Here is a 26,892-nt window from a genome sequence, read left to right as displayed (position 1 = left end):
GTATTTTACAATCTCAGGTTCTCAAAGTCTCATTTTTCCTAGTGGCTAATTCTCTACTTTGTACTTGTGTGTGTGTGTGTGTGTGTGTGTGTGTGTGTGTGTATGTAGGGGGCAAGGGGAAGGGGTGCTGGTCCTGGTGCTTGAGCTCTGAGCATGGGAACTCAAGGCTATTGCTCTCCCATTTGACCCAACACTCTAATTCCAGCTTTTCGGTGATTAATTGGAGATAAGAGTCTTAAGGGTTTTCCTTGCCTTGGCTGACTTCAAATCATGATCTTCAGGTATCAGCACCCTGAAATGACTAGTTTACCAATCTTCCACCAGCAACACCCAGCTCCACCCACTAGACACTAGGTTGAAAAGAACTGTTGTATACTCAATACCGATTGTAATTCATCTGGCCTGACTGCACTAAAAAGAAACAGGCAAACTATTAACATTTTTCCAAGTAGAGATTACAGGTAGAGATTCTGAGCTCATTGTTTCTACTTGTTTGGGACTTTTATGAATGAAAACTAAAAGGTGACATCACTGAAAGAGAAGAATAAACATGCATTTGTGACTGAGCTTCACCGTTAATATCTAAAAAGAAATTATTTCAATGATAACTCAATGATCAGAGAAAGACTGGACACCTTACAGAACCCAGATGTCAAAGGGCATTAGACCTACTTTCCCATTCAATTTTCTCTGCAGCAAAGAACCTATATTATCATCTCTAACATCAAATTCTCCTGATAGGCCCAAGCAAAGCGACTTTCAAAGGACAATTTTGCATGGCAGTACCTTAAATAAACAAGAATGAGGAATTAAAATATTATTTTATTTAATTACTAAAATATTTCCCTTAGATTCCCTCACATTGGGAAAGTGATAAAGAATATGTATGAATTAATACACACACACAAAATCTTGAATTAAAAAACCAGTACAGGTTTTGTTCTTTTTAAAAAAAATATGTTCAAGTGTTTTTAAACAGTTTCTCTTAAAAGTAGATTCTATTTTACTATTGATTCACATGAAACATGTCAATAAAATTCCCTAAAGATATGAAAATGTATTACATGAACCTAATTTTTGCATACTTCATTGAATCAATAAACTATATTTTGAAAGAATTAAACTGATTCTATTCTACAGTATCCCTTTCACTGAGAATATGACCCTTGGCTTGAAACATACAACTAAAAGATACAGACACATGTAAAGATCAGAGACAGACACAGAAATTGAATACAAGAAAGATTTTGCTTAAGTTCTTTTATTACTCTGTTCATCATCTTCTTCCTGGCAAAAAGTTATTTTTTCTATAACTGCCAATGCAATTGATTTTTATTGATGGAAAATATTAGTAAATGTCAATCATAGATTTATTGTTGGGAATTTAATTTAAAAATAGAAGTGTTTTCAAGGGTTGAAGAATCTAAAGTGGAAAGTATTAACATGATTACTGGCATGACAGATATGAAAAGCCTTCCTGGTAGTTTGAATACAAAGGTATCAAGAGGTAGAATGAATGTTGAATTTATGTTGTGGAAAATTGGTCCCAAGTTGGTTTTCCACTTCATCAGAAAGCACTTTTGTCTTGTATGCAAACAGTTAATGAAGCATGCCATCACTGAATTGTTTTAACTAGTATGAGGAATACTTCACCTTTTTTCCTTTCCTTTCCTTTTAGGAAGTTTCTGTTTTAGCAGTAAGACACCCGAGCAAAACCTGAATTCTATTTTTTCAGGTATGATTAAGGAATAATCTAACCGTGATTTAAATATTTTCATTTGCCTTTATGAATTATTCTCTACTGAAAGGTAGCAAAAGATCTGTCAATTTTGCTGTACAATAATAAATGTAGAATGCGAATGATCTAATCATTCATTACATTTTCATCCAGAAGCCTACCTTTAGTTTGAGTATTTTAAAGCAAAGCACCTTTTGATTTAGCTTTTAAAGCCTCTGGCAGGTGGTAAAATTTTGTTCCAAGCACACTCGTGTGATTGGGAACAAAAGAATTCTTTCAAGAGGTTTGTGGATTTACCTTTATACCAATTTCAAAGAAAACAGGATGATCATTTCTTTCATATTAAAATTAAAATAAACAGGAGAAGAAATTACACATAGGCAATAATTGCACTAAAAAAGAGCTTTTCCCAGATTTATTCAGATTAAATTTTACATTTGTAATAACAAAATGTTCACCTGCATAACTTTTTCATAATATGATAATTTAATCCTTAGTTTGCATTTCTCCTATTTGATACTAAAAATTCCCCTTTCAGATTCAAGTACAGAAGCTCATTATTATTTTGCATTATACATTGCACCTTTTATGGCAAGATTGTAATATAAAAAAGGAGTTGCAGAGTTACTAAGCCATGTGAATTGAAAATACTTCTTGGAGTACCTCAGATAAATATTTCTACATTATGAGTATAACTATGTTGGAAGGGGAGAAAAGAAATCTGTTATTTCAAACAGCCTTAATTTTTTAAAGTAAAGTTGAACTTTCATCAAATATAAGTAGAATTTGTTCACTCTCAGTTGTTCTTGTTGCTTTATGAAAGGTTTGCTACACTTTCTCTTCTGAGCATATACAAAGATTTTCATCATTAATAGAACATGTGTTCTTGTTTCAGGGCTGGTGAAGAATATCTGAAATAGGATAAATTGAAAGATACTTACAAAATTCAGAATACGTGTCAAATTACCAGCTTCAAAGGAACAAGGATAATAAAGACAGAACTATTTTTAAGAATGAGATACTTTGGAAAAGTATTTCTTCACATATTTTTGGAATGATGATTTTGATCCCCAGAACCAGTTCATGATGATTGTTAGGTCATCATCACAAAACTCTACTGTTTTTAAATTCATGAGCAAGACCTATCACGAATTATAAATGATATATGTGCCATGGAGTTTACAGTTAATGTCCTGGGTAAGATAGATAACATTATGAATTTATCCCTTAAAGTGATAATAGTGAATTGACTAGTGAGTCATTTGTGAAAATTACTTTTATATACACAACAGAAAATATTTTTTCTTGAACAACAAAATTGGCTGATATGATTGCCATAAAGTTATTGAATTTTTTTTTCCTTTGGTGATATTAGACATTGAATTGCTCTGTCACTTGAACCACAACTCCAGTCCTTTGCTTTTAGTCTGTTTTTCAGATAATGTCTCTCAGTTGTGCTCTAGGTTTTCCTTGGACCTTCATCCACCTGCCTCTGCTTCTTTAGTAACTGGCACTAACTTGCTTTTTTTTCCCCACCTGTCTGTGCTTCCTGAGGGACAAATTCTTTTTTGTTTGTTTGCTTATATTTTTAATTTTTTATTGTGATGTGATATACCTCCAGAGAAGTTATAGTTACATAAGTAGGGTAATGAGTACATTTCTTGGCAAACATTGTTACACCCTCTCTTGTATTTCTCCCACTTTCCCTTCTTCCCCCTTCCCCCCACTGTCTATGCCCTCTCAAGATGAAAAGTTCATTTGCAACAAAGTGTTCTGTGAGTCCAGTTATAGTATTTGTTCACCCTTTGTCCTTTGTCTCACCATTTTGTTATTCCCCTTCGCTTTCCCAACTAAGATAATCATATACACAAGACACAGGGTACCAAAATCAAAAACAGAGACAACAGTCCGTAATAAGTAGTGTATGTCTAGGATAGTCCTAGCAGAAGGTCACAATAGCTCAAGGCCAACCTTACCCCTTCATTAAATACTTAAGAAAAAAGCATTTTGTTTTGTTTTAATAATTCAAAATTACTGTTATGAAAGTATCCTATAGTCCAACAAGAATCTTAAAGATTTACCTATGTAAATCACAGGAATATTTATGCATGTGTATAGTTTTGGTCATGGAGAAGATTGAACATGTTAACATAAAAAAAGATACAGGTTGGATGTAATTTTACAAGAAACTGTTCAGACATGGATTATTTTGAAGTTGTTTAAAATCACTCAGCAGTGCTGTTTGAGAGATAAGTTTGACATTTAGAGTAAGATTAATTTATTTATTAACACTTAAGAAAGAAGACAAAAACACTTAGAAAGTTCTTTCCACTTTCCCCAGAGTTGTTCATGTTACATCTACTTGGATAAAGCATACAAGAAATGACTACTATAGAGAAATCTTGGGAGAAGTTGTAAATTCTGAAGTCTTTAATTCAAGATGATGTGCCTTTTGTTCATTTGTTTAATGGAAAACTGAAGAAAATCTAACCTGGCAATTGCTAGTCTCTCTGCCACTCCAACCCCCTCCCTCCACAAAGCAAATCACCCACCATCAGAATGCGATTATGATGCAATGATCTCCTTGTGAACGTTGCATTATGGTTCAGGCAGTGCATAAGCGGTCCCTGGGCACTTGTGCTTACAGCAATTTGAATTTCTCTGGTAGCTCAGTATGATTTATGGGATAATTCAGACTTCCTCTTCATCAAGGGAGAAGGCTTAACTTCATACAAGTTTTGCAACTAAGATAAAGATGGGAATGGAAGTCTTTGGAGCAAACAGGAATTCATGGTTTGATATATTTCTGTCCTTTAAAGCTGAATTGATTGCAAAATTTTACTTGACAGATTTCTTCCATGTTATCTTGTGAATAAAAATTCAATTGTATTACTTTGAATCACACACAGATTTACTCAGCCTTTAATTCACATGTAAAACACCTGTTTGAAGAACAAGAGTTAAGGTTTTAGTAGGAACAGCAGAGTGGATACTGAACAGGGATTCATATAAAATTCTGCTGTTTATCATTTCTGAAACTCCTGTCCTCACAAACAGGTGGTTTCTTATATCTGCAGTATTTCATTTCTTTGCACACAGCTGTGATAGAGAATGTCTGATTTTATGAACCACATGCCAGACTTGGCAATATTTTTATAATGGACAGGAAAAAGCAAATTGTATTGCTTCATTTATTTTTCCTATACCAATAATGTAAATTTTCAGATTTAATATCACACTCTATCTTCATAGTCAACTTTTGTAATTTAAGCAGCTGTTTCTCTAGGAATATGGACAATCACATGAATTCACCCTTAAATTCGCATGTGAAATAAAACATTGCTGATGAAAGCTTTTTTTGCCTCCTTTTTATTATTATTCATAAAATTTCCTAGGTATGCATGGCACTTTATAGAGCATATAAAAAGACAAGGTCCCTGCCACAAAAGCTTTATGGTATAATCCAAGGAACATACTGAGGAAAACTGCTAAGCTAGAGACAATATGCATTGCAAGGGGACAATCGTGAGAATGGTTTAAATCGATGTGAAAAAAGAATAAGGTCACAAAAGATTCTTTCCTACTTTATTTTTCAGACAATTCATTGAGTAAGAAAAGTAGTAACATAAATAATCAAGTTAATAGGATCTTGACTCATGTTACTTTCACATTTTATTTAGTGTTATTATTTTAGACACCTAAACACTTTACATACTGGACTCCTGAAACACTATAGTAATTCAGCTAAAGACTTTGGAATGCCAAGACTGCCTTATTGTGAGACATGCAGTCAATCGTGAACAAGGAGAAGAGTGTTCCTCTAGATAATTTTCTGGAAAGTTCAGGTGAATCAAGGATGTAGGATGTTTGAAAAACTTGGCAAACGCCAGTGTAGCAAGAGGAATGAGCAAGGGAGGAGGAGAAGGAGGAAGCCCAAAATGTGAGGAAAGGGAAGTGAATTCAACATTCTGCCAGCTCTCTACAGTCACATTATGAAAGCAGAGGTCTGGGAGCCTAGCTCAAGCTATAGAGAATCTTCCTGGCAAGGACCTGAGTCCTTGACCTGACTTCAAACTCTGGCACTGCCAATAAAGAAGGAAGGAAGGAAGGAAGGAGGGAAGGAAGGAAGGAAGGAAGGAAGGAGTAGGAGGGCAAGATGGGGAAGGAAGGGATGGAAGGATGGAAAGGACAGAGAAGAAGAGAGAGAAGGAAGGAAGGAAGGAAGGAAGGAAGGAAGGAAGGAAGGAAGGAAGGAAGGAAGGAGTAGGAGGGCAAGATGGGGAAGGAAGGGATGGAAGGATGGAAAGGACAGAGAAGAAGAGAGAGAAGGAAGGAAGGAAGGAAGGAAGGAAGGAAGGAAGGAAGGAAGGAAAGTGAAGGAGGGCAAGATGGGAAAGGAAGGGATGGAAGGATGGAAAGGACAGAGAAGAAGAGAGAGAAAGAAGGAAGGAAGGAAGGCAGGAAAGAAGGAAGGAAGGAAGGAAGGAAGGAAGGAAGGAAGGAAGGAAATATGATTTGTGTAAGGCAATACTGTTTGACTGATACATGACTGACAATGATTATAGCACTTCTTTAAAATGAGAAGATGAAAACACAAAGGATGAGGAACAGATGTCTGTCTAAGGGTCGAAATCGAAACACATGTATGCTATATGAAGTACATTTGTGGGAGTACAAGAACATGTCAAAGATGCCTCCAAAATTTCCAAAGGAATTCCTGAAATTAAACAATTGTTGCTATGTACTGTCCAAAATCAGAGGATTTTGGTACTAGAACATTGGACTGTATCTATTGCTAAGTCCAATTTTGCCTAGAACCATATTAAATGTCTTGTTTGGGATCTTTAAATAGAAGAAAAAATTACTTAGAAGGAAAGAAAATGATATTAGCACCATAATATTTAATCATTAAAGTGTCTGATTTTTATGAAGGTTGAATGCTAGGAGAATTCCATAGGTAATCTTGAGCTCATGGCTAGCATGCTTCTAATAAACTTTATTCAATAACTATGTATATTCTGAAAGATCTCTTTCAAGAGATTGAATTCAACCTAAATGTGATGGAAAATCCCATCTTAAGGCTAAGTATAAAAGGAGAAAAATAAGTGTTTTTTTTTCTTTCTTGCTATTGTTTGTAACGTATTTATAATGTATCATGTGATTTTTTTGTTTCTTTGTATGTTCCTACCCCACGGTATAACCACTGTTTTCACTGTATTTGATGTGCCCTCTATCCTGTATATACACTTCTGTAGCATGGGTAAGGAAAGGGAAAAAACAAAGTGCTTAAACAGAGATACAGGTTGACCCATTTTAACAATGAGATGTACACTACACTATATTGAAAAACAAACGTTACAATGTGCGAGGGTGCGGGGAGAGCACAGGGAGTGTAGTTGTGGAGGTGGGAGGGGAGGAATTGTAGGAGGAGGTAGCAATGCTTGATAGGAAACATGCTCATTACCTTGCTCATGTAACTGTAACCTCTCTGTACAGTATTTTTACAATAAAAACATATTAAAATATAAAAATGCCACAATTACAATACAAACTTCATATCAACTATTAAAGTACATTATCTTCTGTAAATAGTATAGAATTAAGATGTCCATTTGTTTCTAAGTAAAATGATGCTACATAAATTATAAAAGCAAATGTAGAAATATCCATAGATAAAATCTTAGTAAGGCATATAATAATATAGTTTAAACCAGGTGCCAGTGTCTCACACCTATAATCCGAGTTACTCCCAAGCTGAGACATGTCAATTCAAAGACAGCCTTGGCAGGAAAGGCCCTGAGATTCTACCTACAATTAAAAAAAAAAAAAAACTAACAGAAAAAGCCAGAAGTGTTGCTGTGGCTCAAGTGGTAGAGCTCTAGCTTTGAGCAAGGAAATCCAGGGATAGCACCCAGTCCCAGAGTTCAAGCACCAGGACCAGAAAAAAATAATTAAAATTACATCATATTCATGGTAAACTTAAGCTATGATATGCAAAACATGGAGGCATATATCCTACAAATTTATATGCTTACATTGCAGAAGTCAATATTCAATTTTAAACTCCAAAATAAAATACAATGTCCATTTAAAAGATTCAAAATTCCATTCAGTGCATAAGTATAGGAAAAAATCAGACGAATTTTACACATTATTTTATCTATCAATAGTAATTAACACAGTCTTAATCTGGCTAATGTTAATGACCACTGCTCTTCCATAAATCCCAGTTAAACCAAGCTTATTAAAGGCCAATTAAAGGAAGTATTATGTGCTCTGAATAAAGTAATGCCTGTGGTTTTTTTTTTTTTACATTGGAGTATAGGTTTTGTCTGATAACAGAAAATGGGACAAAAGCTCTCCATTAAAAGTTTACAAGCTGATTATTGATCTACTAAAAATGTGCCAATCATATAACCAAAAACGTACCTCTTTCTATGTATGTGTGTGTGTGTGTGTGTGTGTGTGTGTGTGTGTGTGTGTGTGTGTGTGCTTTTGAAAAGTGTAGCAATGTCATCTGAACTTAGCACTATATTTTCAGAGCATGATACTAGGCTCAGATTTTGGTAGACAGTCAGTGAAACATAGTATTTGGCTTCTTAATAGTGTAAAAGGAGCTGTATAAACATATGACAGGTAGAAAAGGCAATGACCAAAATAATGATGACATATAAATACTTCTAATTCAGTTCCAGGGATCAAATTTAGAATATCAAAGATGAATCTGAGTGAGACTGTTTTTATGCATACATATGTCTCAGAAGCAACTTCCTAATGGATTTTTTGGTAAGTTAGGTGATATTGTCTACTGCATGATTCCTTTACCTGTTTTTTGTTAAATCAGTTACATTCATTTTTTTCATTGTTTTTGTCACCTTTACTTCTCAGCATTAGTGATTTATATCCAACCAATCAGAATTCCTGGTTATTGACTAACTGTAATATTGTCTACAAGGCATGGCTTTATGATACAGACATTTCAAACTACAAATCACTATGGATTCCTGGGGGAATAAGTAGATATTATGCAATTATGCTACTGTCTACATCTCAAAATGAAATGCTTACTAATAAATGATTTATTCAGGCAGATTGTACTTTAAAATATCACATTATTGTGGCTATCACACTTGAGAAAAATCACACAGAATTACTAAAGATCTAGAAGAATAAAAAGGCACAGGACTTCCAACTACTAATTTCAAAGAAAGATTATGCTAAAAATATTATTAGAAAGTAGAGATCTAAATAGAACATGTTTATTCATTTTCTTTATAAATTGATCTTTATCTCTCGCAGTAAACAAATCCACCATCAATCACTGAGCTATATATTCAAAGACAATTGGCAAAAAGAACACCATACAGGAACTGACAAACAACAGGTCAATGAAATGATTTTCCCTGAAATATATACCAATAGCTTTATAAAACAATTTATGTGGTCAATGCTATTCGTATTTTAGTCAGCACATTGGTTAAAATACAACGGATGGCATATTCATTATTTTAGCTGTCGGAGGACCTTTTCAAACCTCTAATCAGTTATAAGGGAGCTTTGATACCAATATATCTAAAACGTTTTTGTTAGCTTTACTGAATAACATTTAGATAAAATATTCTTTGTAAATAAAAAATAATACAGGAGGAAAGATATAAATTGAGAAAAACATAAAAGAACTTGTGGTAATCATAACTTTCTTAAGAATTAGTTTTTGATAGAAAAAAGTAACGTGAGCCAGGAACAGGTGGCTCAGCCTGCAATCCTAGCTGCTGCTTGTGAGATTGAGATATGAGTACTGTATCATAGTACAAAGCCAGCCTAGCAAGAACAGACCTGAGACTCTTATCTCAAATTAACCATCAAAACTTGGAAGTAGAGTTGGGGCTCAAGTGTTAAGTGCTATCCGTGAGCGAAAAGGCTCAGATATAACACCCATGTCCTGAGTTCAAGCCTAGGACTGCTGTGTGTGTGTGTGCGCGTGCGCACACACACACACGTCTTATTTAGTGTAATCACTTTGAGAATTGATGACTTCAGAAATTTGACATACATGCAGAGGATTCGACATCAGCATGGATTAAGGCCATTATGAAACACATCCTTGTTTCTTCGTAGGAGGACTCAGAAACTGCTGAGTTACACTTTGTGGTAAACATTTTGGGATGTTGCCAAAATCATTATAAACATTTCTAAGTTCACTTTTACAGGGAACTCTTTTAAAAATCAATTAGAAGTGAAAGTCTTTTGATGCAAGTGTTTTAAAATGTCAAGTTTGTATTACTTTTTACTTGCTGTGTGCATCAATGGCAATATTTCAAAACCTGTATGCTAAATTGATTCTATTCTATAATTAAGCTATTAAAGGAAATAGAAAGGAGAAGGGTACAAAAATTCACACCACAGCAGAATCTGTTTATTTTTTCAAAAAGGAAATCTAAACTCAATTATGGAAAATGAATGCGGAAGGCAAAGGACAAAAATATATGAAAACAAGGAACCGGAAATTGGGCTTAGACTTTAGTGCAAGAGCGTACTCAAATATATTTATTTGTCTTGAAAAATATTCTTTGTTTGTTTGTTTTTTGTTGGTTGTAGGGCTTGAACTCTGGGCCTGGATGCTGTCCCTCAACTCTTCAGCTCAGGGCAAGCACTCTTTAACTTTACAGGTCAACAGGTTAAAATAATAAATGCCTTATTTATGATTCCTGAATCAGGAATTTTAGAAAGTATTCTATGAACAATGGCAGAAGATCAATTATGAGTCTAAATTTACAAGATAGTGCTCTATTTAGGAAGTTACTCTAATTCAAGGACAAAATCCATTTATATTTTCAATGTATCGTACAAATATAATGAATACTTTTTTATATGTGTATATGTTTCAATGTAGGTATCAGTGATTTTGATTTTATGCACTAAAATTGATGTACATGCAATATATGTACATCTAAAATACATTTCAGAAAAAGTGGGAGTAACATCTATAACTACAAAAAAGTCTGCTCCCTTATGTAACAAATGAACCACAAATTTACTGTTGAGAACAAAGGATTAAAATTCCTTATGTATGTGTTGCAAACACATTGATATTAATTGGTTTGTCCTTTCAAGTTGTGTTTATCTCTTCAATTCCATCACTGTTTCAAAGGTCATTCTGTTCCATTTATAAATTCAATATGACAGAGATTAGTAAAAGCAAAAAGCAACAACTAAATGAGTACATCATCATGCAATCACACATCTCACAATTCATTTATCCAATTAATAAAAAATACCATCAAATGCTCTATGGTGAGTTTTTTCAAAGCACCAAAATGGTTCATGTCAAGATAACTTAATCACCAACATTTAGTTTAGACAGTATGGGAAACGGAAAGAAAGAAAATGCACTAAAACAGAAAGACCACCAAATAAAATACCTATATTTTCCCCAAGCAAAATAGTGAAGAAATTAAACAACTAAATATTTTAGTAAGTGAAATTTATACATGAAATAAATTAGTGAAAGATTCTTGGAAATTGCAATGGAGGGATTAGATTTTACCTGTGTCTATTTAGTGATTAAGGTCACAGATTATGGAGAAAAAGAATCTAAAACATATAAAACAGTAACATCAGATACTGATAGAAATAAGAATTTTTAGATCTAGATGTTCAATTTACAAATATATTTTTCAATATTTTGGAACCTTACTTTTTCCTTGATACAAGCACAGATTTGGGCAGTGCCAAGTATGCAAGAAAAGAAAAAAAAGCTAAATATGTGTTTGGTGAATTAAAGCAGATGAGTATAATTTAGATCATTGAAGAAATTGTTATATAAGAAGTGGGTCATGTTGCTAAATATTTTACTTCAATATATTTATGTAATATAAACATTAGACATAACATCTGATAAACTCTGTCTTCATAAGCTTTTTCTAAAAAGTATAGCTGGGCTCTCCAAAAAAAAATTAAGTGAGGAAAAAAAAATATATGCAAAGCAAAAATGAATCAGAAACCCTGTAACACAATTTCTATATTCAAGATATAGTGAACTGAAGATGATGTATATCCAAAGCATAGATTAAAATGACAAACATTTGTCTTAAAACAAGCCAGAATGAATTTTAAGGAAATTCAAATTGGTTTCAGCAATTGATCTCTTATTTTTTTTTCTCATTTGTGCTATATGGATTTGTGCTTCCTGAAGAATGGTAATAGAATTCTAGGACAGGAACCAGCATGCAACTTATGCCACTAAAATTTGAGGTAGCCTTGATCATTCAAGTGACATAGTACCTTGGCATTTAAATCATTATACACTACAATTACATTATATTAAATAATAGTGTATAACTTTTATATCTCTTGCTAATTTATGTGGCTATTTAGTAATGTCTGTAGAGTGTTTTGAACCTATGTTGCCCTTTTAAGTTAAATCAGCAGGTCATAATGGTAAAAACAGTTTCTGTTAGCCCTGTGTTTCATTTACTATTGCAAAAAGAACAAGTAAGAACGGATTTATGTAAATGATGAAGTCATTATTAGCTATCCTAAAATATATAATCTTGAATAAAACAGAGATATTCTGCCCCAGAGATCCTAATCTATGCTACCACCCTAGTAAAATTCCCAATGTATGGCTCATTTTTAAATTTTCACTTAGTAGAAATAAAATTTTAAAAAACTTACCCTGAGATTATTTTTTAAAATGCTGCAATCCTGAGGAACTACCTCTGATAAAAATGGCCAGCCTGATGGACAGAATTTAATACATGCCATAGGAAAAAACCTGCTCAGCATGATTTAAGCAAAAGACACATATTCCTACAGATTGTTTTAATACTTTACAATGTACATGTGTATATAAACTACATATATATAATCTATGTGATGGAATGCACACACACACACACACACACACACACACACACACACACAAAACCTTCCTTTCTTTGTCCTTATGCATATGATTATTACCAGCCCACAAATGACCCCAAGGAAGTAAGTACACTTCTTGGCTGAACAATTTATCAACAGCTTGAGATGACAGGAATGGTGATTCAATCCTGCATCCCCACATATCAGATGTAGGCCACATTCTTCAGTGTGTATAACCAGAAAGGGAAAGAGTCCCTGTCGCATTTGCCCTTTCATAGAGATGGAAATATTATTAGAAAGGACATAAACAGACTAATTAAATCACAGCAGTATGGCTGGGATGACAGCTGGTACAGCGTGTGACTGAGAAGATCCATATCTGTGAACAGGAGGTACTTCACTTCCAATCCATTCGCTATTAGGTGCTTTCAAGCTTGCTGTGCAGACATTAAATAATAACATATCATTTCCAAGACTAAAACGATGTAAAGAGTTTTTTTTTAAAAAAAAAAAAGACTTTCTAACCAAGAAATCGCGTGCAACACAGAAAAAAAAATCATTTACCACTCACTTCTGCTTTTAAGATAAAGATGTAATAATGCCATTACCTTTCATCAGCAGGATCCTTGAAAATCAACACTCTTTGCTTATCATGCTGTGAAATACAAATAGAGCTAAAGGCATGGTCTGCAAGGCACTGCGGCAGCGATATTAACTAACAGATCTGCCCTTTGTGAAGGAAACCGTATCCGTTTCATTAGTGCAGACTCTAATTCAAAACTGTTGAAAATGAACTGCACATACTGTTTTAATAACAACATTCCTAATCATTATCAAACTGGTAATTCTCTCAGCACTGAATGGAAGGGTCTGTGTTTCCATTATGACCTGCTGTTAAAGAAAACCATATTTAAATTCCCCCATTCTTTTCTTTTTTTGTCGTCCCCCCCACCATATTATCCAGGTTTACTTGGGCGGCCTCAGGAAACAAGCACAAACTGTACATGCCACATCTTAAGTGAGTTGACATTTTTAGACATGTATGTCAACTATCAGAGTATTCAGTAATCCTGTAGCTCTACTACTGGGCATTCAATTCAAAATGTCATGATTGAAAACATTATTTTGAACCAGTTTGAAATATTTGAACACTTTAGAGAAGAATCATGGTAACATAGATATACTATGCCTGGTGGCAGGTGCTGAGAATTACAAAGTTTTGTATACACACAATAGTATTTGACCACAAGCATCCTACTGCCTCAAACAATACAGCTTTTTCCAACAGGAAGGTATCATATACTTCAGACTCTGTATCTCTAGTTGTATTTTACAGAACACAAAGTTGAAGGTTTATTCTAATCATATGCAGTTAATAATGCAAAGTTAAAATATAAAGCAAAATAGATGATCATATCCATGAATATAGTAAGAGTTGTTTGATCTTAAAATAATTGAATATGTCCTGGGTTTGTTTTATAATGAAATATGTATTTACATGCTGCTTTATTTATGAAGATCACAGAGACAGCATAGAATGATGATGTAGGTTTATAATGATTATTTGCAAGACCGCTTCATAGAAAAAGCATTCAGTCTCCTGGAATATGATGATATTACATACATATCCATTTGGGCATCATCACTTCTATTTTATTATTATACAAAAATGCAGAGCCAAAAGTATTAAATATGATATGCTTAAATTATCAGGCTTACTGCATTATTTGGTCATTATTTAAAAGAAGCTATATTGAGATTTAAACAAAAGCATTGCATGGTATTCCTAATAATGTTCTTCCACTGTCCGAACATTTTAAAAATCTTTTTGAAATGTAAAAGGTATTTCAAATATTGAAATCTTCTCTATATTCCACTTATCTATATACCCAAGGATTGTTCAATAAGTCATAGAGTAAACTACTGTGTGTTATTAATCAGAGTATAAGGATTTCTTTCACATATAGAAGCAGAACTAGAAATATACATTTAAGTACTTTCAGATAAAAAAAATGATTTTTTTTAATTGGGCTGGGAAGGTGGCTCAGTGGTAGAGTGCTTGCCTTGCATGTCTTCATGCCTTGCATGAGGCCCTGGGTTCAATTATTCAGCACCACATAAGCAGAAAAAGCCTGAAGTGGTGCTGTGGTTCAAGTGGTAGAGTGCTAGCCTTAAGCTGAAGAGCTGAGGGGACAGCGCTCAGGCCCAGAGTTCAGACCCACGACTGGCCAAAAAAAAAAAGTTATTTTTAATATAATAATATATTCTTTCATAGTCACCTGTTGCAGTCATTAATATTTCAATTATTTAAACAACGAAGATCAAAGACAAGTTATGAAAGAAAACTCATAGTGTTGCCTCTCATGTCTTTGGAATTCATGAAAAAGAGCTCAAAAGATGATTATTTATTAGCACTTATGCCTTTTAAGATTGTCAACTTGTAGACTATATGTTTAAACAACCAGAATTCTTTCATAATTTCAACTCTTGCCCAGTTTCTTTCAAACTCGAACAAAATAGTTATATAGTACAAAGTGAAAATTTTATTTCATTCTTTTATCTCATAGTTAAAATAAATATTGCTCGACATTCATTTTATGTAATGATCACACCATATTTAAATATACACAGTACAATCTATTGATGTCTTATTTGAGGACATTTCACTCATTTCAAGATTGCTGTTTATTTGGTTAATCACTTCAAAGAATGCCTTCTCCTGTTTTCAAGGATCAAAAAGTTTTAGAGCTAAGAGGAAAATTGGGAACCAAGATTTTTATTTATTAAATAAGAAAGCTGAGCAGTTAAGACTCTTAACTAAATAGTTATATCCCTTACTAACCAAATCTCGTGACATACATTTTGTTGTTTGTTCCTCCATACCACTTTGTGGGCATATCTAGAAGTATTTATTTCAAGCATGTTGCCAAATATTTTTAAGTAATTTTGCATTAAATTTTGTTTGGACTTCGTATTTCCTTATTCAATAATCCTACTTAAAATATTTAGTCATGAAAAAGCTACAGATATTTACAAGTGCATCAAATTTGTTGAAAGAGTAGTTTACTACTTTTTCTTTATAATACTGGTGTGAGCCTCTTTGAGTGAAATGTCAAGATATAAAGACATCTTTTTGCATAGAAAATGATCTTAACCATATGGCCTATTCACAATCAATTGAATTACAAGCCAAAGCAGTTCCTACATTTTTAAGAGATGTTTATGTGTCCTTCCAGTAAGGTTCCACTAACATGACTTTTATGAAGAGGTTTGGTGTACATTTGGTGTACTTTCTTCCACATATCCAAAGCCACAGAAAGCAAAAATGTGTATGTGTGTCTAGATATACATATACATATACATCGACAGTTGTAAGATCTATATATGTCATTGTCAATTATATATATAGAGAGAGAGACAGAGAGACAGAGAGGGAGGGAGAGAGAGTCAGTGGTCAGATACACATACACACACTTACACACATGTTGACAGTTGTCAGTTATAAATTACTTCTCAGAATCCTTTTTTGGCTCTTAGACTCGTTCTTTTCTGTGTTTACTAGATCCTGACTCAGTATTGTTGAGTCTTATGCATAAGGCAGGAAGAAAGGCCTTAAGAATTATTGTCTAGCAGAGAAGCATTAAGGTTTAAAAAAAACTTTTCCCATTTAATCTGTTAAAGAAGAGGAAATTTCGTATGAATCAATGATACTGTAATTGAACTTAAGAGATTTTTAGAGCAAGCTTGCTTTGGCTTTTTCACCCTCTGATTTGGAATCTGCTCACAGTACTGCCAGCTTAACCAAAAAGGATTAACTCTCATATCCAACTGAGAACACAGATAATTCTCAGTAATTGGTAAAAAATGAAGATGAATGGGGCTGAGAGATAAGGAGCAATTAGCTCATCAGCAGTTACAGCTGTGCACTCAATCCGGATCCATCTCTTGAGTCTCGGCCCCTTTTAAAGAACCTAAGCAGAATAAGCATAGGACACCCCTCCCCAAAAAATTGCTATACCTGCCCATCATTTCTTTAGTCTTCCATTTTAGTTCCTTCCTATACAAAGACACCTGTCATAGCATGCTATGTAAATTACTACCTCTCTTAGGACCTATGTCTAAAGCCAATCTTCTTTTTCAACTTTTTTTTATAACAGAAACCAAATGACTACTGTAGACACTCTTAAATTCCCTGTCAATCGTTTCATTATAGCAGCATCATCTGTTTGAAAATATAAGCAATTCCCTCATCTAATTATAGGAAGGATTTGAGGTTCATTAACATTGCCAAGGCAGAGAATCCAATGTGCAAAGGCAGAGCTCTGCTTGGTGGCCCGTGCTCTCAGTTTCCTTGTATTTGCTTTCTCAAGGTCTCTAAGACTTCTTCCTGAAATCATAAAATTAATTTTTCCCCTTTCAAACAGGCACATGTGTTAGAAGAAAGGAAATGACTCCTGTGTCAACTATTCTATTTCTTCAAGAACAGATTTGAAAAACAAAAAAGAGGAAAATATAATTTTATCTCCTTGGCTGTCTGGACCTTTTTTTTTCTTTTCATATATTTGTTTGTTTTGGCAGTTGAGGGAATAAGAAGAATGAAGAACTGTTCAAAAGCATACTATTCTAACTGAAGTCCTTTTTTGTTCATTTGTTTGTTTGTTGCGTGACATTCCTACATCCTCATGATAACTTTCCAAGTTTGAGAAAAATGAGTAAGAATTATACATTCCAAGCATGTGAAATTTGCTCAGATTGGTAGAATACTGCATTCACATAGGCTTGCCTGCGTTCCTCAGTATTCAGAAAGACAAAATAGTGAAGTTTTGAGATGATTTCACTTCCTTAAAGAAATAACAGCAGTTTGGGGGTTATGACTATAGTTTAAACAATGAGATTTTCTTGGAACATCTGTTTTGAGATCACAGTTTGAATAGATATGAACTCACTTCCTACAAAGCAAGCAATCTACTATTGTTGATAGCTGTTTACCAGTCCTGTGAGTCAGATATTAGCTAGTTTCAAAGGTCCCTCTCAAATCCTCTGAGAACTTTTTAAACTGTGTACACAGTATTTTTCTTAAATAAAAGTGTTAAGAGAAGTAAAAATGTGGTCTTTTCCTGCAGTCTCTTGCTCTTCATAAATTATAGTTTGCAGAACTTTGCACTAGGGAATAATATTTAATACATTTATTTTCAAAGACTTGTTTCTTTTGTTATCTTTACTGAAGGGAAAATGACACAGGGTTTAACAAGTATTTAAATAACAGATACTTTGAGATGCTCACTATGTCAATATTTATATGGCATTTTAAAACTAAAAGTAAAATTATATTTCCTTTATTTAGATTAAACCAGTTGTGACTAATTTAGTATCCTCGAAATGTGCATAATGCCAAAAGAAAGAGATAAACAGATTTAAAAAAAAAACATAGTAAAAGATACTATCAAATTGACCTTGGGTTCACCAGATTTAAATGTGTCCTTTCCAATGTCCCAAAGTTCTTTATTTTTTTAAACTGGTTATGCAGATTACTCCCTTAAGAAAATAAAAAATAGCAATTTATCTGGCCTGTACATGGTGGATAGTGTTGCCACTAAAAAGAATCCAGGACATTTTTCCTTCTTATCTGCAGTGTAGCTCATATCAGCCAACCTGTCACAAGATAGTACCTGATATAAACAAGAGATTGCTAAGACATCTCAGTAATCAATATCAGGATGGCTACAGTATGGAAACCCCAACCAGTGCATATCATTTGTCTCAGCATCTATTTCTATGGCCAAATGAAGCATTAATTCAAATCATAAATCTATGGTGATTTAAATCTGGGAATGAGCACCTGCCTGCTTTAATGATTTATTTTGTACATTTCAGTAAGCAGGAGATTTGTCCATATGAACTGACAGGTCACCTTCAGATGCCAGGAGCAGACTGTTTATCACCATGCAGACTAGCATCTCATCTTAGCAAGTAAATATTAAACTAAAAGAATCCAATTGATTGTGGGTGAAGGAGAATGGCGACATGGTCATATATTTTACTCAGCATTGCTGATGCCTCCTCATTCAGATCTATCCTGAGGTCCTCAGTTCTCCTAAAGTGCTCATTCTGTTGGAAAGATGTAAGCTTAAGGTTATCATGTAAAATTGCTGTAGACAACAATTACTTGTCAGCATCAAAGATTTCTTTTCTGGGCTCATTTTTAAGGTTCATATTAGCACTGAAAAGGTTTGGCTGTAATAATATTATCTTGTCATTTAACCAAGCCAAGTCTAACCAAACCAAGCAAAATCAAAATTTGTATTCTAGAGTTATAAGAATGTATTTTGCCATCTGAGATAAGAGAAAGCAGTTTTCCTATAAAGGAAAACTAAGAATGTTGAAGAGTGGAAGTTGTAAACCAGATTAGTATAGAAAGTAAAAAAAAAAAAAAGAAAAGGTAATAAGTAGACTTTAAAAAAATGTCCCTGATCTGGACAAAACGAAGGAGCAACGATACGTCATTTAAGTAGCACTTCTCTGAAGGGATTCATTGCTTTGACGGGACAACTGACAGATTCATGAGCACTAAGTTTGTATCTGAAATATTGGTTTGAGATTCCTGGGATTCCTTCTAGAGGTCATATACCTTAACAGCACTCCTTTCCACCCTCTAGTGATGTATTCTGGAGGATCTCACACAGTCTCTTATGGCTGCTTGCTTATTTCTCAATCTTGTACAGAACCTATGCCCCTTCAGGGCTGGGCCAGTATTAGATTATTTTTATATTCTTAGAGTGAGCTAAAATCAACTAGACAGCAAAATTTGAGAGATGTAATAGATGCCACCCCCTCAGTTCCCACACAGACCTGCCGCTTAAGGGGTAATAGCTAGCAGACAGAATAGAAACACAGGAGGAACACATGAAGGGAGGGGGGAAAGGAAAATGGTGATTTTCCAGCAAGGCAAGTTTAAAGAACTATTAACTATGAAAGCAATGCAAAGATTTCAACTAAACAATGTGATCAGCAGACCTTGCTCTAGAGAAATAAATGCTAGCAAATATATTTTAATTTTCATGATTTTGACAATATTATTTATACCATGTTCCACACGTGGCATTTTTGGATCAGAAAGTTGACATAACTTTCCCAAGTCACAGGGAAAGTAATTACTGAACCCTTAACAAAGTGGCAGGTTATTGTCTGGCTCTAAGGAACCAGAGAAGGAAAAAGAAAGAAAGAAAGAAAAACCTGCTCAGGTCAGCAAATGCTTTGATCTAAGAGAACTCTGCTCTCAGCTTCTCCACTGATCTTTACACTTTCCCACCACCATGCTGTCTGCCAAGACTTGCTTTCTCTGCTCTCTAGATATATATGTAGGGGTGGAGATGCTAGGAAGGGTAATAGCACAAGGTATAAATTCTTGAAAAACAGCAGCATATGATAGTGAAAGGAAAATGACAATGAGGAATTTTTTGTACTGTCCAAATCAGCTAAAGATATCTAAAATATCAATGATGTACATGCTTTAGGGACAGGCAATGGCTATACATCGCAAACCAGTAAAACCTTCTAGGAAAACTCAAGTAAACTTCTGCCCCCATTTCAAATTGATGTGGGTGATATGTGTCAAGGCTAAAAAGCAGTGCAAGCTATGAAGTGAATACTTACCTGACAGAAAACTTTCATCTAAATGAAATACAATGGGTAATTTAAATCATTTATACATTCAATTATTATGATAGCATAGGTGCCTAAATAATGTAAGGTAGCTTTAGTTTTTTCAGTAGCCAAGTGTTATGACTAAGTATCAAATATTAAATATGTTAATGCTTCATGTTAATTAGGTTAAATATGTTAGTGCTTCATTATGATCCATGTTCCTGTTAACTTCTGCCTGTTAGTTGTGCCAATGAACTCCACTCTGCTGTCCAGGAACTGCAAAGATACCATTCCTTAATAAATGTTATTTTAAATGTTTTGATATTTTCCATTTCAAAAATCTTTCCTCAAAACACTTTCAAGAACAGCCTATTCTCAACTTTTGAAACTAGTCCAGACCATATCTCAAAATAGAAATCATCATTTATAGTGGCCAGTAGCTTATTCTTGAACAATTTCAATGTTGGCTCATTCAATAAGCCAAAGCAAAAGACTTTTATTTTAAAGCAATTAATATTTGACATTTCTAAGAACAGAATTATAATTCTTTCATTTTGACTGAACTAATGACTTCAATTTCATTTTTTAATTTGATTAAATTATTTTGAATTATTTACTTTAGTGGTACTAGGATTTTGATTCAGACCTTCATACTTGCTGCGGAAGAACTCAACCTCTGTAGCCAGTCTGTAGCTTTGCTGAAGTTGTATGTTGATAGGTTCTCTTGCTTTGAGCCAAGGCCTGATCTTGCACCATGATCTTCCCTTTCTCTGCCTGCAGAGTAGCTGAAATCATAGGCATGCACCACCACGCCTGGCTCTGCTTTAAATTCTACATATCTAAATATATATGTGTCAACCATGACCTAAACAATCTTTGCCCTCTAGGTCAGCTCCATAGAAAGGTTTAGAAATTCAAACCTTTATTTATATTGCTGCCACCACGACCATCTACTCTGAATTCAGACCTCTGCTGCTAGAATTTCCAATAGTCCTTATGAGAACTCCCTGAGATTTTCTGTTCGTTTGTTTTCTTCTCATCTTTTACACTAGAAACTGCTCTTAACGAGTAATAGTAAGAACTACAGCATTCTTTCCTATACCCTTAACTGTCTTAATGGCCTGAAAGGAGTAGAGTTGTTGACTAACATTAAATAATCTGTTGAATGCTACATGGAAGAGAAATTTTAATCAAATTACCACAATTTTTCCCCTTTATTAGCATATCTTAGATATGCTCCCTTGAAAACTTTTTACAAGATCAAAATGTCTCATTAGATGTATTTTGAGCATGGTTTCTACAGTAGAAAGAGAAATAAAGCAGTATCATAATATAAGATAATGTTTGGCCTTATTAACACCCAGATTTAAAAATATCATTAACAAAAGAATTAAACCATGGAGGGGGGCCCTATTTGACAATAAAGTTACTCAAATGACTATCTGGCAAAGGTCAGTGTTATTTGGTTTCACTGTGACAGTTAACTTTTGTGTCTTTGCAAGAAAGAAAAACTAGCAAGAAAAATGCAAGTTACATTTTTAAATGATATAGGCACTTATAATGATGGAAGATTAAACAATTATTCAAAATAAACCTTATTCTTGACAGGACATGAGAAAGGATTAGGTTACAGGAGTCTCTCTATATCCATGATTGTGTGTGTGTGTGTGTGTGTGTGTGTGTGTGTGTGTGTGTGGTTTCAGTTATCCTTGGTTAATTTTAATGAAACAATACTAAATATAAAATAATTCAGAAAATTTAAATAACTTTTATATTGCTTGGGATCAAACCCAAAGCCTTAGGCATGCCAGAAAAGTGCAAATTAAAAAAAAATCATTACAGAATATTGTTGTAACCTTTCTATTTTATTATTAATTATTCTCAGTAATTTTCTACTGGGACAGGTTTATAAGTTAAACTTTATCATAGATATGTGCATAATGTAATATGTACAGAATTCAGTACTATCTACAGTATTAAACATTCATTGGGGTCATGAATCATGTCTCTTTTTATTTTGCTGCTAATTATAATAAAATGTCTAACTTCATAACAAATGCATTAGAAAAATAAAGTTAGAGCATATAGAATTTGGTATGTATTATTTTTCTGTCATCACAGCTGCACTCAAGATTTTTGAAATGTCTATCAAAGTTTACTTGTACTATGAAACATGTCCATTCACTACTTACAGTAGACATAAAATAGGTCCTATAATAATAATAAAAAATAATGCTGCTGCTGCTAATCACTTGAGAACATGTTCTCTCCAAACAAAATGGTATCCTCAAAGCACACACAGGGTCCAAGGGAAAAAAATGCCAACTTTTGAAGGTGCCACCAATGGTTCTTTTTTGGAAAAGGAAGCAATTCCATACCAAGGTGATCATGACCCGTTTCAATGAGTAGAATACTCACCAACACTTGAATTCATGTCTCCGTTTTCAGAATCGGCTCCATGTTGGTTATTACTGGCATGATAGTTGCTCATAGCTTCTAATTTGATTTTTTTCACCTTCATTGCTTCCGCGATGGCTGCGTTGGTAGCAGCGGCAGCTGCTGCAGCTGCTGCTGTCAGACCTTCAAAGAATGAATTAGAAATGAAGTAATTCAAATTCTGATTCTTTCAGGTAATACTCCAGTACTTTATGTAACTCACACACAAGCATATATTAGAGTCCTAGATCTTTTAATTGAACACCAATAGCACATTTATTCTCAGCTAACCAATAAAATATATTGACATAAGGAGACAAATGTCCTATACACTCCCCAAATATTAGCAAAAACATAATTCCAGTTATCATTCAGAGAAACGAGTCTGTTTTAGTTCACAATGTATGTATGTGGAAAATGGAATAGGGACCTGGAGGGGATGGGTGGGGTTGGGATAAGTTTGAGGGACCACGGTGAATCAAGATGCATGGAACACACAAATGGACATGTTACATTAAAACTTCTCCATACAACTACTTAAAGACAATTAAAAATAAATTTTAAAGATGGAAATACAGTAGGCCAAAACAATATTTTTTTAAGTAAATTCAACTGAAAAAAAAATCAAGAAACCACTCTAAAGGTGTCATTCCCTGGTTAAATACTTCTACAGATGCCATACAAAATGAGGAAAAAAATCTAAACTGTCAGCTTCATCCACAAAACATTTATCTGAGTTTATCTCAAAGTTCATTGCCCAAATTTTCCTCATTACTGCAGCGGGCCACAGGTAGGATATATCAAACACATCACCATTCCCCATACATGGCCTGCCTCTTCAAGTCTCTACTTAACCTCCATGGCATTGTCATTGCCATGACTCACATCCTGGAAATCCCATCATTCAGGAAAATCTTACCCACGTTTGTGAGTCTTGCTCTCCATCTCTCCTAAGCCCAGTGGATACCTGCCTACTTCCCTCAGCCTGGACGATGTCTCTACTTCACCACAGAATATGTCATGCAGCACCACCTATGTCTGTCCATGCATATTCTCTTCAGTTGATAGTGAACTACACAATGGATGGAACACATGAGACTACATAATTTGGTAGTCCAAAGATGCTTAAGAAAAAAAAACAATAATGGCAAATACTTTGCTCCTACATAGTAATAATAAGTGCTAATTTAGAGGACATAAAAGTAGTATAATCACCTTTCTAACACAGTAGTATTCATCTGTTCTCTTTAGCAGATTAGGAAATTTACAGATTTAAAGATGTGTGTAGTACATTCTAGTTGTCGATTATAACCTGTATTTCATGTTTATCCAGAACAGTTTGTTTCTGTTTATACAGAAAAGAAAAAGTACAGTAGAGATGGATTTAAAAAAAGGATCTAAGACAAGATCTTGGAAGTACAGCATGTTGGAGCCATTCTATTCTGGTTTTAACTAAAAGGTGTGGAAAAGGGGTGGAGAAGGGGAATGGGTGGAGCCCGACAGAGACAGAGGATAGGAGATGTTTGTGAACAGGACAGTAATTTATCTCTTTTTAATGTATGAACTTTTAGAAGATCAATTCAACCCAGCCTGGAATCCCTCATGTATAAAATGACACAGGCTGGAATATGTGAATAACGTCTCCTAATTTAGAACTTTATAGGATGCATATGCCTTCTTCACTCTCATATTGGTTTTTTGTTTTTTGTTTTTTGTTTTTTTTGCTAGAGCTGACATCATATTTCTGACTACAGTGTTCCAACCCTCTTTGAAACCATCTATGGGATTTTTATTTTCCATTCTCAGTTGGTGGAAAGAATGACCCCTACTCTTCTCCTCTCTTCCTCATAATCACCACTTCTAGTAACTATAGAAAAAGAGTCTCAGCCCAAAGAATTACGTGAAAGTCTTCTTCAGTGGAAATCTCTATGTATGAACACAGTAAAAGACTCCACCCACTTTCTCTTTAGATCTGTACAAAGAGGTCCTGGCCACATTTACCCAAAAGTATCAAGACTCAGATTGGATCTTTGCATGAAAAACTGATAACCACCTCCTTAAAAGGCACTGATCTAAATTCAAAGAATCCATCTGGGTTGAGTCTGAACCTTCATTGCCTTTTAAGTCCCAAATTGAACTGATTCTCTCATCTTCCTATGATTGAATTTTTCTCCCCAATTACTCATTTCCTTCAAAGATGTTTCAGAGCACTTTCTTTCCTGTTCTCTTAAAATCCTCTTTGTGTTTCCCAGAACAGAATCTCTTTCTCTTGATTTTTCCTTGCCATTAATATGAATATCCCATTTGTCCCTTTCCTGTATGAGTAATGTTAACTCATCTCCAATTTAAGACACATCTCAGGGCTGAGAATTTATGGTGTAGATGAATCTCATTTATGATATTCAAATAATCAAGAAAAAACCAAGTTGAGATAAAACTATTATCACCTGAATCCATATAAGTTAAGTAACATAATGAAGAACTGTGCAAGCTCTGATTTTGGAAAATCCATAAAATTTAGGTCTGTTTTCTTCTGTGAAAGCAATCTCATACCAAAGGGAAAATGTAAGTTTTGGGTAAGAACTACATGAGGAATGCAAGAACAGGTTTAGTCAAAACAAGGGATGTTGTTCATTCTATTTCTTCCATAAGAATATCCATATCTGAGGATCTTTATATTATATTTTTGGGCTGAATGCCCCCTGTGTATGTATGTATGTATGTGTGTGTATGAGTGAAAACTGGAACTTGAACTCAAGGCCTGGGTAGTGTCCCTTAGCTTTGTGGCTCAAGACTAACACTCTACCACTTGAGCCATTGCTCCACTTCTGGAATTTTTGGAAGTTATTTGTAGATGAGAGTCTCATGGGCTTTCCTGCCTGGTCTGGCTTTGAACCACTTTTTTTAAGATCTCAGCCTCTGGAGCAACTAGGATTATAGGCATAAGCCATTGGCACAGGTCACCTAAGCTAGGAGATCTACACTTGTCTTGAGGTGACTGTCTTGAGTTTGAAAATTACTTTTTTGTAACTTTTTACCTAGCTGATTTTAATCTTTCATTTTGCTGTTTCACATTCTTTCCTAGTTTTACATTTCTAATGCAGTTTCTCTCTCTGACTCTCACACACACTGTAACTTAACTATAATGCTATTTAATATTCTATTTTAGATTAGTTTGGGGAACAGAGAAAGGAAGCAATGACATATGCAAGCGTTTCTGATTTTTGTTTTACTAAATCTCCTGGGTGTTTGATGGGTTTTAATCTTTCAGTAACTTTTGAAGTCTCTGTTTCCACTGCCCCTAAAAGCATGGAATTCTGTATTTTATTATCTTACCTCATTTCCTCTGCCACCCTAAACACAAACTTCCATCACTTCTCTCATAGTTCTATGATAAAATTCTTAATGGCTTCTCCTTCTCCCACGTCCAGTCTCTTATTATATAGCAATTAATACAACTTTCAGATGATGATCCTTAGGATCAAGTTCAATGGTTCATCTGTTTTTCAGAGTTCTTAATGTTCAGTTCCATGACTATCCATGCAGAATCGTGCCTAGCTCTACCTTGAACACTGTGCTCCAGATAGGTAGACCCTTCAGCTCCTCCAGTACACCACATTATTCCTTCTTTCAGGTCAATCTTCACTTCTAGAGAAGTGTGATCTCAGGTCTCCTACTCTACACCTGTCTATGTCATCTTCATATGATAGCCTAAATATTACACCTTCAGAGAAGTAGGGCCAGGTTCTTAACTCCTCACCGTCTAACTTAGAAACTAACTCAAAGATTACTCTTTCCACGAGCTATACCATGCGAGTTAGTGACCTGCCAGCTTGTGTGGTCATCCTTGCAGGTGGTGAACTTACCATTCCTAGCGGTGCATCAGAACCAGCCACAGAGCTCTCAAACCATAAAAGCGATGACCTTTACAATCCCAGATTCTACTACAGCCCACACATGGGCACATTTTAAATGAGTTTCACTGCTTTACAGGTCATTTTAATGTACAGTCTGAATAAAGCAAACCATTCACTTGAGGGGGAAAAAGAAGCAGATCTAAGGGAGATGGGCAAGTGATAACATCAAAATGGTAATAATAATAATATTTTAAAAAATCTTCTTAGTATGGGCATATCAAACATTTACCATAGTATTTGCCATGGATTGCAGTAAAAGAAAAAGTATTTCTCAAACCAGACTATAGGTAA

At 34.4% G+C, this 26,892-nt stretch overlaps 1 protein-coding gene across 1 annotated transcript in view; it reads right to left on the bottom strand.

The window, feature by feature from the left end:
- Positions 1-26,892, bottom strand: part of Dach1 (dachshund family transcription factor 1) — a 377,485-nt gene that overhangs the window by 143,738 nt on the left and 206,855 nt on the right. The window contains exon 4 of the mRNA XM_013009725.1: positions 22,667-22,828. Coding sequence (XP_012865179.1) covers positions 22,667-22,828 — 162 coding nt within the window. The remainder of the gene's footprint in view (positions 1-22,666; positions 22,829-26,892) is intronic.

This window comes from Dipodomys ordii, unplaced genomic scaffold (genome assembly GCF_000151885.1).
Source record: "Dipodomys ordii isolate 6190 unplaced genomic scaffold, Dord_2.0 Scaffold1, whole genome shotgun sequence".
Lineage (NCBI taxonomy): Eukaryota > Metazoa > Chordata > Mammalia > Rodentia > Heteromyidae > Dipodomys > Dipodomys ordii.
This window is presented reverse-complemented; position numbering and strand designations above follow the sequence as displayed.